A 17212-nucleotide genomic window follows, 5' to 3' on the forward strand; every position below is an offset into this window, starting at 1 on the left:
GAACCTGAGTCCTGTGGGGGTAAGGTGGAGGGAAAGTTTCACTAGCTGTGGCTTGCTGACTAAGAAATGTGAAATGCCTGTTCAGCTAAGGGTTTGTTACAGTATCAGCAGTTTATAAGGAAATGAAATGTTAATACAAATTCGTACTTCAGAAAATAAAAAGTGTAAAATGGGATATTTAGGATTGAGTTAACCTTAAAAACAAAATCAGAGTTACAAATTGAAAGGGCTTGGATCTACCTCATTTCTATACCATTCTTAGCTTTTTCCATGTGTGAAACAGACACACATGACTGATTGCTATAGTAAGTGCTGGCAAATTACTCGGGAACCTTTTACGTATTTTTGGCAGCTTCCCCCTGACATCCCCCCCTCCCCCCCAAGCTGCCACAATTCAAACCACATCCACTATGGATTGCAAAACAGGGTTTATATAGCCTAACCACACAAGTCTGTGGGTTTACAATGTCTGTAGCCTCAGGAGCTGATTAAACTAAACTTCAGACTGGTTCATTTCAGCGCTGATACTTTTTTTTTTTCCCTTGACTCTTTTAGAATTGTAGCCTGCTGTTCGTCATTGTGCTCCCTGCCAAATTTTCATCCAGGTTTGCTCTATGGCTTTGCACTGCTTTGTGCACAGTGTCTCTAAAATAAAGTGAATATGAAATTAGCAGCTAGTGGCAGCCAGCAGAAAGGCACTTGCAACTGCTGAGCACCTTTCAGTGCTGAATGGAGTTAGGTGAATGTTTTATTGGCAAAGACTGCTCATGTTGTGTTCTTGCTTCTGTTCCTTCTGTTATGATGAATTTAGCAGGGGCTTAGTGCACCTGGTGGGTTTTACTTTGTCAGGTGTATCAAATTCTGCATGCTAGGAAAGACATTTTGTGTTGTCAGAGGTGAACATCCAGTGCTTATCTGAGTTGACTTGTTACATGGTTCACACTATCTGCTCATTATACAAATGGGAATCTATTCTTACCTCTCCGGTGCATCATTGTACCGTAACTGTCTCTTATACCCAGTGTTCAGTTTTCACTGATGTCCCAAGAGTTTAAACTTCATGGAGCATCATATTTATGTGTGTTTCTGTGTGTATGCATATATACAAAATATGTACACATGTGTAAATATATACATGCACATTTTTACACATTTTTAACATTGGTCTCCAGCTTTCTGTGTAGAAGATGGTGGGAAAACTCTATGGCCTGTATTCAATAATGAATGAGCATAAATAAAGTCAGTCTATTTAAAAACCTGTGAAACAATGGATTATTGTAATCTTTAAGAAATTGTCAGAAGCGTTTCTGTGTGTATGTATGTTTTCAGAATGTTTTTATCACCCGAGCATCCATGCCTGTAGGAGGTGGGGAAATCCTTGCGATATGTCATGCCATTTTGCTGCTTGTGTTCAGGAGCTGAGTGCAAAGCCTAAAGCAGCCATTCTACCCCCACCTCCTGCCTGGGAATTAGGACCAGCAATACAGGAGTTTCAGAACAGGGAAGCCTGTTTTCTTGCTGTTTTATGGTTTGTTTTTCTCCTCGATGCATAGTTACCCAGTTGAGGCTGGTAAATATGCTAGCATATTATCCAGCTTCAACTGACTCCTTCTAGCAATGAAGTATCTAAAAGGTGGTTCTTCTCTCTCCCCCTCCATACTTATCCAAAAGGCTCCTTCCTCCTCTGTGTGTTAGGTTGACTGCACTGGGATTTGGAAGCCTGCTACACACCTTCCTGTTGGTTGCTTTGCAGCAGAGTTCTGTCAAACCTCATGTTTTCTTGTATAGTCAGATTTCAATGTTTTGAGAGCCAGGTGTCATGACAGCCAGTCATTTTAAAGATTACAGGCATATCTTATAGTTGGTCTGTTTTTGGAAGAAAGAAAGAAAACAGAAGCATATTCTGTCAGTTTTGATCTGGGTCAGTGTTTTCCAGCACTGTTGGCAAAAGTATGAAAGGCACAGAAGAGAGAGTATACTACTTTGCCTATACCTGGAATATGAAGCTAAGCATTTAGTGGTGGGGAGATCCACTGTGGGAATATCTGGATGTTCCCTGGTATGCCATACCAGCTTATGGAAAAGAGTTTGTCAGCAGGTAGTGATAAGCATAGTAAAGGTCTGGCAGTTAAAAGTGGCATTTGTCTGTGTGTTGCCATTTTCTTTTGCGAATGATGTGAGGGTTTTTTAGGTTATGATTCTATAATCATATGATCTTTGCCTTTGCAATTTTTGAATCTTCAGTAAATATCAAGTCATGATATTTCTTTGTGATTACATGTTGTTACCACACATTGTTGTGCTGATGTTGGTCCAGCCTGTGTGTGTAAATGCCTGTCTTTTGACAGTGTTCATGTGAAGTCTCCCTGTTCTTTGATAGAAATTGCTTAAATTTGTTCAGACTTTTTGATATAGCTTAAAAGTCTAAATGTATGTATATCTGTTCATAATTTAGGAAGACATTTGGGGAGCATACTGCACTCTATGCCAAACAGTTAATATTACTGTATCTCAGTTTGTTCATGTGTTAAATGAGGATGATGGTTTGTTTGTCCTATGAGAGGGTTACCTAAATTCTGCATAATTTCTTGTTTCCAGCTCACCATCTGTGAGGAGTTCCTGCAGTTTTCTATTCACTGATGGAGAAGTGGAATTACAGATAAAATAGATTTCTCAGATTTTTTTTCCTGCTAGGAAAGAAAGAAAGGGGAACAGTAAAAAAAGAAAAAACAAAAAAATCCCAAACCCAGCACCCAATTCTCTTTTTCCTCCCTTATTTTGCCCTGTGTGATAGAAGTAACTTTTTGTCAGGTGACAATCTCTTATAATTATATGTTGTGTTAGCTCTTCCTGTCCATTATGTGAATAAAGTGAGGAGTAATTATGGTTTATTAACATGAGTAGTAAACTATCTAATAGATTTTTAGGGGATGATGATGCAATTGTATAGCATGTTCTAGATGAAAAGTCGAAGAATCAACCATGACTTTTTTTTTTCCTCTGCTTCTACACTTTCACCTTGTGAAAGAGTGTTTCATTATCAAATCCAGTCTATTTTCTTGAGAAGGGCTTGGGTTAGATCTGGCATGGTCTGGTTGGAAAGGTGTGGAAAGCGCTTAAAATTTTGCTCTCCTTTTCATAATTGAAAGTTGTCCTTGTAAGATCAGCCAAGCAGTAATAAGCTCTAGACTTCTTGAGCTCTTTACTGCATGGTCACAGAGCTTTTTTCCCCCCTTGTGGTGGACTTTGTTAATTTCATTAGTGTCTCTCTGGGAGAATATGGGAAATTCCAGAAATACTGTTGTTTCTTGAATTTTCCTGAATGGTAAATTAAACAACATAGGAGGAGGGAGATAAAATAGCTGTATGTATCTATTTTATGTAGTACTTGGCTCCTGAGATCAAAAGTCAGCACAAACTAGATGTCTCAAATGTCTTTTCTGACAATGTGATTTCTCTTGCTAAACGGTGGCACGGTTGAAATTTGTGTACCATGCTGGATGTTTACCTATATACTTGCATTCGGAGAAGAGCTAATTTTCCATTTTTAACATATTAAAAGCACCAGCTTCAGTTAAACTGAGGACAGCAAATGTACTTGTAAGATGTGGTAGAAGCAAACCATCAAAAGTTTTAATTGATGCATTAATTATTCTCTCTGCTGTTTTGCTCATTATGTGAAAAAGAAAACAAAGAAACGTGGATGCACAACTTGCCCAAAATTGTATAGGTAGATGCGAGGAGGATATTAAGGAGAACTCGGGGCTTCCTGAGTGTCAGTTTTGTTCCTGGGTTCCTCCTCTTCTGGAGGAATAAACTAATGTAACTACATACGTGACAGTAATGTATTTCTTTTTGTCAACAGGAATGTGCATGGTTTAGTAAAAACTATTTGGAAATTACTACAAATTCAAGCTATTCAACTGGGAAAAGATGGAGATGAGGCTGTTCGGAATCTGTATGGAATCAGGTTAGTTTCACATTGGTTTTATTTAGATACCATAATAACTTTTTGTCCGATTTCTAGAAAAAACACAGATTGTGTTGATACTGGCTTTCAGTCTGTCTTTTTTTTTTTGACTGTGCAGGTAATCAAGCACTGGCACAGGTTGCCCACAGAGGTTGTGGCATCTCCATTTTTGGAGATATCAAAACCTGACTGCATGTGATCCTGGGCAGCCTTCACTAGCTGACTCTGCTTGAGCACATGGGTTGGACTAGATGATTTGAGAAGGTCCCTTCCAACCTAAATGATTCTCTGATTCTGTGATTTTTTTTTTTTTTTTTTTGGTTGAAAGTTTTAAGGAGTTCTGTAGTACAGGGATAAGATTGCCACCATAAGCTCAAAAGGGGCAATGGCAACATGAAGGCTGTGTGCAAGAAAGAACAAATAAATACTGGGATTTGTTCAAATACAGTAGCTGGATGATTGCTAATAGTCCTTTTAATAAGTCTTTTATTTTAAGACTGTGGACCACTTCCCTCTCACTTGTTTTTCCTGCTCTATTCTTGTTATCAAAGTAAGGTACCTGAATGCTTTTACTGTTAAAGTCGTTACCATGTAAAAATAAATCTTTTGAAGATGCATCCAGAGCCACTCATATAAAGCTGTTTGTCATGCAGTAGCAGCCTTCCTAAGGGGATATCTTGGTGATTTCATCCGGCTCTTGAGAAACCATGCTTCAGTGCTGACATTAACAGCTGCTAATCTTTTTTGGAGAAGGTCTCAGCTTGGTAGATGTCATGAACGTTTTTCAAGTTGCTTCTTATGCAGTTAAGAGGTATCATTGTAGCAGGCTGTAGCTATAATGCTTTAAGGATACAAAAGGTACTATTTGGAAGACAGGAATCATGTCTTTACTTAAGCAGAATGAAATAGTGAAGAAAAGTGAAACAGACTTTGGAGTGCTGGATGCGCTTGCATTCCTGAAATCCTGTGTGCCTCTGTTTTCCTAGCTATATCAGTTCTTTCTACAAAGTCCACACTCTTATAGAACAGTTTTAACTGAAAAGGCAGGTAATGAAGGGTAGTCAGACAGAACTTTTTTGGAAACTTTCTCTTTAGTAGTAAATAAACTTATTTAAAGTCTCCTGGTAGAAGAGGCTAAGTTAAAGCAACTTAATTCAAGCTCCATGTGAAAAAGAGGGTAGTAGGATGTGGCTGGAATAAAGAAATAGCCTCTCCCCAGTAGGGTGAAGAAAGATTATTACTTTCCCCCCCCCCCAAAAAAAAAAGAAGAAAAATTACTGGTAAGAGACAAGGAAGGTGAAATTTGATCATTTAGAATGGTTTAAAGTAATAGAGAACTGAAAATAAGCAGCAGACTTACACTTAGCCAATAAGTTTTTTGTTTTTCCTTTTGCTTCCAGTTAACTTTAATGAAGAGAGATGTCAGATTGTTTGACTTAGTTTTGAATATCTAGTAGGTCAAGGCCCTGTGATTTTGAGGTCTGACTTTTGGTTTCTAGTGTACAGAAAGGCCTGTCTTTATTCAGTGACTTGTTACATAACAATTTTTGTAGTTGCATTCTATCAAGTGCCATTAAAACTTGATTTCTGAAAGAAATAAAAGAATGTATACAATAACTCACCAACAGTAACCTCCTATTATGGTGTTCATATATTATGCTGTCAACTCTGCAAAAGTATTCCATGTGGAAATCATCAGTGAAGAATCAAAAAGCACCAGTATGTTCTCAAGTAGTTTGCTATTGTCATCTCTCTTGGGACATTTTAAAACCAGTATTACAGGGTAATAAATAAATTTGGTTTAGACCAATGTTAATTCTGGACAATAGAATTACTTTTATAATACTGCTTCTTGTGATGATGTAATATCATGAACAGTTCCTGAAAAGAAATGGGAGAAAGTAATGTCTTGCAGTTGTAGGGGTTTTGTCTGGTTATGTTGTATTTGGTTTGTCTGGATGGAGTTGGCTTTCCCCATAGCAGCCATCATAGTGCTGTGCTTTGTATTTGCAGCTAGAACGGTGTTGATAACACACCAGTGTTATGGTTACTACTGAGCATGCTGTCTCTCCAGCCCACTCCCACCCCTTCAAAGGCCAGTAAGGTGGGGGTGGGCAAGACTTTGGGAGGGGACATAGGCAGGACAGCTGACCCAAACTGACCAAAGGGATAGTTCATACCATATGATGCTGTGCTCAGCAATAAAACCCAACAGAAAGGAGCCGGGGGGAGGGGGCATTCATTATTAGGGTGTTTGTCTTCTGAAGCAACTGTTACACATACTGAAGCCCTACTTCCCAGGAAGTGGCTGGACATAGCCTGCTGATGGGAAGTAGAGAATAAATCTTTTTGTTTTCCTTTGCTTTCATGTATGGCCTTTGCTTTTCTTTATTAAACTGCCTTTATCTCAACGCACAAGTTTTTAATCTCACTTTCTCACCATGCTACTGAGGAGGGGGAGTGGGAGAGCAGCTTGGTGGGTACCTGGCAGCCTGCCAAGGTCAACCCACCCCATAGGTTTTCTGATTTCATCTGGGGAAGCCTCTGTAGTTCTAATGCTGGGATTCTCCACTTTCTGTAAGCAGATTAACCTTGGAAAATGGAGAAGGGATTACCTCTGTTCCTACAGAAAGTGTGACATGTTCCTTTTACCCTAGTAAGTTGGTAGAAAACTGCCTCATGTATCACTGAATTTTGGGATTCTTAATTGTTTCCATAAGCTGTGTAAGTACCACTGGTTTGTTTTTTTGTTTGGTTTTTTTTTTTTAAAAAAACTAGTATTCCAGTGGTGGATAAATACCAAAACAAATATGCTGGGGGGTTTTTCAGGATGTGTGAAAAAAGTTATGTGATTTTTAAATTCACATATGGCATGATCTGCACTTTTTATTATGAAGTTAGGACCAGCTGTAGCAGAGGCAGAAGTAGTCTGCAAGTTGGTCTCACTGTGGACTAGAACTGAGCATTCCCAGTGGATTTATTATCTCGTCTGGCATAAAGTTGTCTGTTTCCTATGCATATTAATATAGCTGTCCAATAACCTAAGCTCAAGCTGAATTGAGTGGGAAGGCAGGGAAGAGGGGGTTTTGAGGAGTGCTTGTCAGCATTCTCAGTGCAAGTGGGTTATGACATGCATATACAGAACTTTGGCTATAAATTTTTGCTGAAAGCTATTAACTTTTTTTTGTAATGAACTAGTATTTTACATTATTCTTAATGATTTACCACGCATGGTTTTTATTGTCTTAAAATTCTGGAGAGCTGCCAACTTTCTGAAACCAAAATTTAGAGCAGGTAGAAAAATGCTTTAAAAATGCATATTTGATGGTGTAAAGTGCTATTCCATCTTTCTGAAAGGGCCAGGGTCACAGCTGCATACGCAGAAAAGTACATTGACTGCAGACGTTGTTTCCTCATGAAGAAGCAGCAATCTGTTACTGAATTTGTGCTCTAAATCAGCTTGGAGTTCTCTTGTGTTCAAGAGATGTAACAAAAAGGTTTAGATAACCTAAAAGTTAAAAATAATTTTTGTTTTATTTTTGCCCCTCACATAAATTTTATCTTTGTTTCCTTAGACAACTTATGTATTTACAGGTGGATAGCTGCTGTGTCTGGTTGTGCATTTTGCTTTATCCTGAACCCACCGGCAATAATTTAGGGTAGTAGCAGTGTAAAGTCATTTAAAGATGTGTGTTTTACAGTGCTGTGCTAGCAATTCTTAAGTTAGTGTTGACGAGAAATTGCATCTACACACCTCATTTTTACTACTGCTAACAGCATTATCAAGTGGAACCTTTTTTGGGCTACACATTTTGGTGTTTTGTTATTAATCACTGTTCACTGTGGAGCTTAGCTAATTTCTTTCATCAGCCAGTTCAGTGCAGTTATAGTCGTTTCAGAACACACAAAATCTGTCATAAAAGGCTTGCTTTTTTTCTGGATAGTAAGCCATTTTCATTTTAGACTCGATGTGTCACGTGCTGACTTTATGACAGTTCCACTGACTTCAGTGTCATAGCAGCACTTAGATGACTGGAGACATATTCTTCTCATTAGGAAAGGTAATTAATTCTTAAAATATAACAAAGGTATTGAAATAAACAGCTGCTAGAACTCTGTCTGTCTGTACAGGGCTATGCACTTTCAAGGTCCTGGCATGGTATGTGAACAGTATTTCTAGCTTGCTGTCTGATAAATGATCCTGTTTATGATCTTGCTGGATTCAAGCGCTAGACAGGCAACAAGTTTTTGCCTCTTGCATGCTGTCATCTTGGAAAGTTGCAATGAGGCAATAACCTTAGCCTTTCTAGTCTTCGTACACATATTGTAAAAGACTAACTTTAGTGAAACGTTTACAGAATCAAGGAAGGTGGACATAAGAAGACCATGTATGTAAGTTAATGAATTTTAGAGACATGAATGTGGGAAGTACCAGGCTTCGAGCCCTAAATATGAAGGCCAGACCTGTAATATATGCATACTTTGTGATCTTAGTTAGTATCTGTTTTCTGAACATGCTTCAAGTAGTACATCACATCAGCCAGCTTTCTGAAAGTCCCTATGTCTCCAAATTATTTATTTGCCTTAATAGAAACACACCTTTGGTGTGTTTTTCTTCCTTTTTGGAAGAAAAATTGTTTGAAGAGCAGAAGGAGAACCCAGTGTAACAAACAAACAAACAAAAAAACCCAACAAAAACCCCCCAACTATCTTCTGAGCTTGATAAATTGTTCCAGTGACCGATTCTTCCTCAGTGAAAATACATTCTCTTTTTTTTTTTTAGTCTAAATTTGCCAGTTTCAGTTACCAACCTCTGATTCTTGTGTGCTAGCTTGACATTTCTTGCAGTATGAAATTTCTGTTCTCAATGAAAGTACTTAGGCTGCGGTGACACTATCCCTTAATCTAATCCTTGTTAGCTTGTGCTTGCACTGAGAGATGTGTTTTTCCAGGCCTTCATGAGACAGCCATGAGAATAATTAAACTTCCACAGATTTTTAGTAACTGACTTGAAAGATGGGCACCGGAATAGGAGCATAGCCTGTAGATTGAGGGATATTATTACGCTTTTTCCTTGGCACTTACCAGATGGTATCTGGAGTACTTGTGTCCAGTTTTGGGGCCCCCCACTACAAAAAAGAAGTGATAAACTGGAGCAAGCTTAGTGGAGGGCCGCTAGGCCCTGTTCCACAGGGCTGGAACACGTGCTGTTTCCTGAGAGAATTAGGCATGTTTAGGCTGGAGAAGACACCACTTGGAGGGGACCTAACAGCAGCCTTCCCAAGGACTGAAGAATATATAGAATAGAATAGACTATTTCAGTTGGAAGGGACCTACAATGATCATCTGGTCCAACTGCCTGACCACTCCAGGGCTGGCCAAAAGTTAAAACCTATTATTGAGGGCATTGTCCAAATGCCTCTTAAACACTGACAGGCATGGGGTATCGACCACCTCTCTAGGAAGCCTGTTCCAGTGTTTGACCACCCTCAAAGAAATATTTCCTAATGTCAAGTCTGAATCTCCCCTGGTGCAACTTTGAGCCATTCCCACGCATCCTGTCTCTGGATGCCAGGGAGAAGAGATCAGCACCTCCCTCTCCACTTGCCCTCCCCAGGAAGCTGTGGAGAGCAATGAGGTTGACCCTCAGCCTCCTTTTCTGCAAACTAGACAAACCCAGAGTCCTCAGGTGCTCCTCGTAGGACATGCCTTCTGGCCCTTCCACCAGCTTTGTTGCCCTCCTCTGGAGGCATTCAAGGACCTTCTTAAATTGTGGGGCCCAGAGCTGCACACAGTACTCAAGGTGAGGCTGCACCAATGCTGAATACAGCAGGATAATCACCTCTTTTGACTGGCTGCTTATACTGTGTTTGATGCACCCCAAGATGCGATTTGCTTCCCGTGGCTGCCAGGGCACACTGCTGACTCATATTGAGTTTAACGTCAACCAGCACGCCCAGATCCCTTTCTGCAGGGCTGCTCTCCAGCCACTCCTCTCCCAGTCTATACTTGTGTCCAGCGTTCCTCCGTCCCAGGTGCAGATTGCCCAATGCTCCAATCTATCCAGATCCTTCTGCAAGGCCTCTTGTCCCTCCAGAGAGTCAGCAGCACCTCCCAGTGTGTTATCATTAGCAATCTTGCTAATGGTGCATTCAACTCCTGCATCCAGATCATTGATAAATATATTGAACCCTAGTCTGGCCCTAGAACTGAACCCTGAGGAACACCGCTGGTGACCGGTTGCCAGCCAGATGTAGCCCCATTCACTATATCCTTTTGAGCCCTGCTGTCCAGCCAGTTCTTCACCCAGTGCACCACGAACCTGCTAATCTCACAGTTGGACAACTTGTCCAGAAGGATGCTGTGAGGGACAGTATCAGAAGCCTTACTAAAATCCAGAAAAGCTGCATCCATCACCTTCCCTTCACCCACTAGGGGGGTGACCTTATCATTGAAGGGTATCAGATAAGTTAGACAGGATTTTCCCTTTGTGAGCCCATGTTGACTGTGCCTGATGATTGCATTATTCTTTAAATGCCTTTCAATAGTAGCCAGTAGGATCTTCTCCATAATTTTTCCAGGAACTGAGGTTAGACTAACAGGTCTGTAGTTCTCCAGGAGTTTCTGACTGGATATAAGGAAAAATATTTTACTATGAGCACTGGAGCACGTTGCGCAGAGAGCTGAGGTAAATTTTCTCTATGCTGAATGCAACACTGAAATAAGATGGCACGTGCAACTCCTGGAATTATCCCAGTCATAGGCTGCAAAAGACTTCAGTGCTGGGACTGAAATCTACTGTGACCCGTGCCCCTCCCCCTGCTTTTATTTTTTCCCCTCTACCCATTAGGCAGTGGTACTTACGCTGCTTTCCAGAGTGATTTTTGGCAATTCCAAATAGAATCTCATCTAATGTTCTATTTGTTAGAACATGGATCAGTAAGTGTGCAAAACTATATGTTTTTATGCTGCTGAGTGGTTTGGAAGCAGAGTTTGTTCTATTTTTGCTTTTCTTACTTTTTTGTTCATGTGATTTTTTCTAAATGCTAAGACAGCACTAACTTAAAAGCTGTTCAGTTAATCCAGACAGAAAGCTATATATCTGCTCCTGAAGAGCTTGTCCAGCTACTTTATTTTTAATTCTTCTGGTCTCATTATCTTAGCACGAGATCACCTCCAAATTTAACTTCCTTGTTTTTAACAGAGTAAGCTGAAAGCTACTAATTATTATTTTATAAAGATATAAATACAATGTGTTAAATTTCATCTCTTTGAAGCTTCATTAAAGAGGTGCCAGACATAAGATCTCAGGTTCCATTGCTAAATTTCTTTGTGTCTGTAGGTACAATAGCCTTGTAATTGCTCTCAGTTCCGTTAGCCCATATGGGTGGTGATTTTCCTTGATTTTGTTGCTCAGACACTATTTGTGGTTTTTCAGCTTTATTATTGATTTTGTAATTATTTCCACTATTTAGTTCACCTTACTAAGAATATTTACTTCCTCATATTTATGTATTATTACAATAAATTAGTGTTATTTGCCATGTTCATTGCAAATAGATTTTGAAGATAGATTTGTGGTCATACTTCCGAGTCTTGGTAGTGTACAGGCTCTAATGTGTCTGTATATGGAGATGACTTAGCAACGGTTTTCTTTATCTGGCTTTACTGCATTCCTGTGTATTTCTGCTGTTTTCTTAAAGGCACAGTTGTCTTCATGTCTAAATAGAAATTACCTGAATCGGGTTTAACCTTCTTGCTGACAAGTTATATTCTAAATATTCTCTTGGTTTAGACCAACTGCCTATAGGCTGATGTCCTGAGTACTGCAATTAAATCTCTCTCAATAAATAAAAGCTTCTTCTTGATGTCTGAAAGCGTATTAACAACGCTTTTTGCTTTGTGAATATCCTTCCATGGCAGGAAGTGCTTTGTCAGTCAGAGCAAATTTCCTACATACTCCCACTTTAAGATCCAATGTAGTTTGAAGCTTTTGAAGAGAAGCAGTTGACCAAAACTTATTTTCTCTTCAGATATCTCAGAATTCTTAAGATTGTTTTGTAGCATGTAAGGACACCAGTTAGTGCTTTTACCTGAGGTACACAGCTGCACAGTTCAGTGGGTCATATTGTCATATTTGACTGTTGTCTTCTATTGAAGTAGATATTTGCGGTTTCCTTGGTTGTTAGCTCTATTCTGACCACATTGTGAAGAAAACAAGAGGCATTAGGTACGTAAAATATTCTGTCACCAGCTTTCATAACTTGGTGGGCCTTTCATTCAGCTAATGGCGATGTTTATTACTCTGATTATCCTCAAAACTAGTCAGTTGCCCAGAATTCAAACAATGTTAACATTGAGAATGTAAAAATAACATAATAAGGAGCACCTCTTTTAGTTTAAGGATATGTCTGCTAGATTATATTTTTTCAGAAACAGTATCTTACTAGGCATAGCATAACTCTAAACATTCCTGTTTATAGCAGGTAAGTATTACCTCTTTAGCTCGTTCAAGGGAAGCCTTAATACACCATCACATTATGCAATTCAAATTTGCTATGTGATGGAAAAAAATAGATATATATTTTTAATTCTTTTATGGGATTCTTGCAGATTTCATTCACTTTACCTGGAGCTGGGTTGGTTTGGTGCTACTCGAGATGAAGCCTGTGTCGTAGCACGATGCTATTGAATACGAGTGTGTCTCAATGAATGTTGTTTTCTGTAATAAAAAGACTGCTTCAGATCTTGGGCTTTCTGCTCTTCACAGGTTTTTAAAACAACAATAACAAACCAAATACCATTATAAATCCTTTCTAAAAGGCTTATTTGACTATATCACTCACCACAGTAAAATTAACAGTATATCAAGAAAACTAACAGTTTCTTCACTGCAGTGTTCCATATCTGCTGTCCTTTAAGTGAGAGAGCTCACATGCATGAAAGTCAGTTGGCCTGTAAACACACGCAAGGAGCCTTAATGTTATGTTAGAGCTGTGTGTTGTGGGTATATGTGCTGTCCTTCTCTCTCTCCTTTTTTTTTTTTTTCCCCCCTCAAGTCTTTCTCACTATTTTATTTAAAAGGCATGGTTAAGTGTCTGAAACTGAGGCAGTCTCTCTTGAGATGTACCACTTCAGTTGGTGGGTCTCAGATCATCTAGTGCTGTATAGGTAGAACTGACTGAAAGTCTCTCTGGTGTGTAGCACAGATTTGTTGGACATATAAACAGGAAAGATGGTTAACCAAACTGAAGGCGGTGGTCTGCGGCATCTGCAGTTCCTAGATTTATGCTGCCCCTCTCTATGGCTGCCAGCCTTGTGTGGTGTGCATGCATTTGTTGCCTTTCCATTTATTCATGTAGCCCTGCTCTCTCACATGTGTCTAGCAGATCAGCGGGAGTTAGCAAGACTCTTCTCTTCCAACTTTTCTCTCTTGCTAGAAGGAAAGTTGTTTCTGCTCTGAGAGCAGGGAAGTATCTGGTTGTCTGCTCTTAAGCTGTTGGTATCCCAGAGAAGAATCTACACTGCTCTGCTTGTAGTTGGCTGAAGCAGGAAAGGAAACTGGGGGAAATAAGGACACTTAGCAGGCAAGTGGGAATATGGGGCCAGTCACAGCAAGGACAGTGGGTAAACTCCAGAATGAGGTGATGGAGGTAGTGATGAACCTGCCTTCACATCACCAGTTCTTTCCAATTTCCCACCTCTCCAGGAAGTTTAATGTTCAGACCCTCATACTCTGTTTTCCTTTCTTAGGCTAACTTACTCTCGTCAAATGACTTTGGTTTTGCTTCTGACAGAACAAATTATGTACTTCAGGCTTCTCTCCGGCCCAGCTTTTCCTCCACCTGCTACTGTACCAGGGTAGTCACTGTTTGATGCAAGCGTCTCACTTCTAGGTGGTGTAGATGGCCTTCACACATTGACTTTGGAGGTGGGGAAGGTGTTGGTGATAGATTCATCTGAGAAGAACAGATGACTAGTAGGCCTCAGTGACCTTTTCAAATGCAACCATTGTCAGAGGGCTGGCAGTAAAGTGGAGGTCTCTAGGCTGGTGGTATGGCCAGCCTTTCTCCTTTCCTGCTTCTTTCACTGCCTAAAAAAAAAAAAACAAGGAAAAATAAATAAATAAGTTGGGAGCAGATTTAAAGTAGTAAGTGGGATGATGGTCACCTTGTTTGGTCTCAGGTGCTGAAGATTTGTACCTATGCTTGAAAGACTGGACTGATGTGTGACATGCGGTTCAAGTTTTTCTGTGGGTATTACTTGCAGCGCACTGCTAGACCCTAGTGCTGCTACCAAGGACTCGAATCAGGCCACACATTGAACACTGATCATTAGACATTTATTTTAAAAAAAAAAAAAATTAAACCAAGACTTTTCGAATAGAGATTTTGTTTTAATCTTGTTTCCTGAAGTTCCTATAAAATGTGCTCATTTGACAGTGTAGGAGCCTTGGCAAAGCTGGTAAAGGGAGTTGGTAATACCAGGGGGTTAAATTGTCTTATTTCTACAGATGCTTTTGTTTTGAAGACAGTTATTTTGCACATTCGCTTTCTGCATTATAGATCCAAATGTGATTTTTTTTGTGTGTGTTTCAGGAACACTCCTCATCCATTGATTAATGTCCTTGAAAACAGACCTGATTGCTGGCCAGTTCTACTGCAGCAGATAACAGTATTTTTCCATCAGTGTCCAGAGAGGTAAATGAATGAATCATTAAAAAATAGCAAATGTAGATAACTAAATCGTATCAGTGTAACTTTTTTTCTTGAAGGTAGCTTCAATAAGCAGTGAAAATTCTGTTTTTTGCAAAAGATAATTATAAAATTTAGTGACACCATTTAAAGATTAAAATAGAATATTAATAAAATACTAGAATAATCTATGAAATCGATTTTTATAGGGTTTTTTCTTAGCTCATGTTGCTATTTTTATGGTTGTGGAAAAATTGGTGCAAAATTGATAGCACCTTTGGAAATTTTTTTTAAAAATAAGTAATTTTGATTATTTGCTTTGTCAAGATTTTGACTGCTTAGTCAAAAAAGATGACTAGTATGCAGGTATAACTCATCTATACAAAATGGTGGGATGATAAAGGGAAAGCACAGACGATTATATCTCACAGTAAATGGTAAGGTCTTTAGAAATGATGTATGCTTCTTGATTTAAAAAACAAAAAATAGAAAAAATCAGTGGCACAGCCTTATTATAAAATATGTTTAACAATGAACAAATATCCAAGCTACCAACAATTTCAACATTTCTTCATGCTTACCTCCAAGGAACTTGTCCAATAAAGCTTCAGTGTAAGATATCAAATGCTGTAGCAGCCTTAAAGCCAAATGTTTTCAGCGATTTTACACCTATATGTATGCTTTTCAGATAAAAAGTATCTCTTTTCTCCTGTTTTCTGGAAGACTCATACAAATCCAACAGAGTAATAGTACAGTGAAATTGACTTCTGTATTCTGTTGCTCTGAGTAAACAAATAAGTTTATTAACCTCCTAAATTTCTAGTGGGCCTAGACTACATGATCAACGGTAAGACCTTCAAGCATAAGTGTGTTTTGTTCAATTTAATTGATCAGAGTATTTTTAAAATACTGTTTGCAGATTTGTTCTTCCACTCAGCTGCTAAATCTGGGACTTGTGAAGCATCCTGTCAGATGTCTGAATGATGGAATAGACTGTGAATTTTTTGCTGGTGGCTTGTTTTGAATTAAAACAGGAGTTGTTCTTGCTGAAAAGGAAAAGATCTTAAACTCCCCTTGCTGCTTTTTGTGAAAAGGTTTCTGTGGAATAAAATTCTAGACTGGAAATATAGAATCATAGAATCATTTAGGTTGGAAAAGACCCTTAAGAACATCGAGTCCAACCATTAATCTAACACTGCCAAGTCTACCACTAAACCATTTCCCTAAGTGCGATGTCAACAAGCGCCACATATGTTGATGTAGATCTATTACTGAGTTCTTTGTAAAGCTCTGCATCAGGGCTGAGTCTTGTTTAAAACTGACTTTTAATTTTGATTCCATGTATATTTGCTAATGTATTGATCATTAGCTTTATCTGATTGTTTTAATAATGTGAAGAACAGCTGGTTCTAACATGGTCAAGCCAAAAGAATTGTTTCGTAATAAATTTTTTACTGGGAAGCCATCTTGGTTAAAGCAGTTCCTGTTTCATGTAATTGTTTAAGACCTTTGGGCAAAAACTAGCAAGGAATGGATGGCTCTTTTTAATTGAAATTAGGTTTTATGTGTTTTAAAAAGATATTTCTGAATAGTCTTGTCCAAATGCTACTTCAGAATGGCACACTAGTCTCTCATGACACTCAGCAAGGAAAGTCACGTTCTGGAATTGATGGGGTGGGGAAAAAGAATAAAATTAAGAGTGTTATAATCTGCAAGTACATATTGAGTAGTATTCATGCTTAAATATTTAGTCTTTTCACAGTTGCACTTCATTGTATGGCTGCTGTATAAGGTCTCATGACAGTACTTCATGCTAGTAAGTCAGGGTTCTTGTGGGATTTAGTAATGCCTTTCATAACACCTTTCTGTTAATTGCATCCTGTAAATTGTTGCAGGGAATGTCACATTGCTTGGGTTTTCCTTGTTGTTTGTTAAGTTTTCAGTAGAAAGCAGTCTTGGCAAACTTATTTCTTGAACTGCAGGGCACAGAGTTCATGTGTTGGCATAATGGCTCCATTTTTAAGATACCTGTATTGCGAACCATCTCAGTTACGGGAATATGCTGAACTGCGAATGGGTTTACTTAAGATCTTACTTCAGCCTCATGGTCCAAAGCACAAAGAAGCACCCTCCGTGTTGGAATGCCAGATTCTTCAACTTCTGTGTGATTTGATTCCACACCTTCAGGTACAGTTGTTGCCTGACCCCACCTTTTACAAATAAATGCTATCAAAGCAATGATAGTAGTATTATTGCCTTTAAAGTGTGCAAATACAGCATTCTCTTCCATTTCCTATAGACCTGATTTGTTGGTAGTACAGAAATCTAACTGGCTCTTTCTGGTAGAAGGTAAAACTTTTTAATTGTTAGAATCTGATATACTTGGTAAGGTGTAAATTGAAACATGTTTACCGTAATTATTTGTCACTAGTTGCCTCAGTTAACATACAGTAAACTACTGTAGAGATACCCATGAGAGAGAATGTTGTTAAATGGTAAGATATTTGTCAAAAACATGCAATTTTTAACTTAACATGGAAAATATTAA

At 38.8% G+C, this 17212-nt stretch overlaps 1 protein-coding gene across 2 annotated transcripts in view; it reads left to right on the forward strand.

Annotated features, from left to right (window-relative positions):
• FOCAD (focadhesin) overlaps positions 1-17212 on the forward strand; it is a 128608-nt gene that overhangs the window by 14340 nt on the left and 97056 nt on the right. For both annotated transcript variants that reach the window (XM_076361906.1, XM_076361904.1), the window contains 3 exons: positions 3866-3970; positions 14569-14670; positions 16647-16851. In XM_076361906.1, coding sequence (XP_076218021.1) covers positions 3866-3970; positions 14569-14670; positions 16647-16851 — 412 coding nt within the window. The remainder of the gene's footprint in view (positions 1-3865; positions 3971-14568; positions 14671-16646; positions 16852-17212) is intronic.

The sequence above is a fragment of the Aptenodytes patagonicus genome, chromosome Z, assembly GCF_965638725.1.
Source record: "Aptenodytes patagonicus chromosome Z, bAptPat1.pri.cur, whole genome shotgun sequence".
NCBI classification, from domain to species: Eukaryota; Metazoa; Chordata; class Aves; order Sphenisciformes; family Spheniscidae; genus Aptenodytes; species Aptenodytes patagonicus.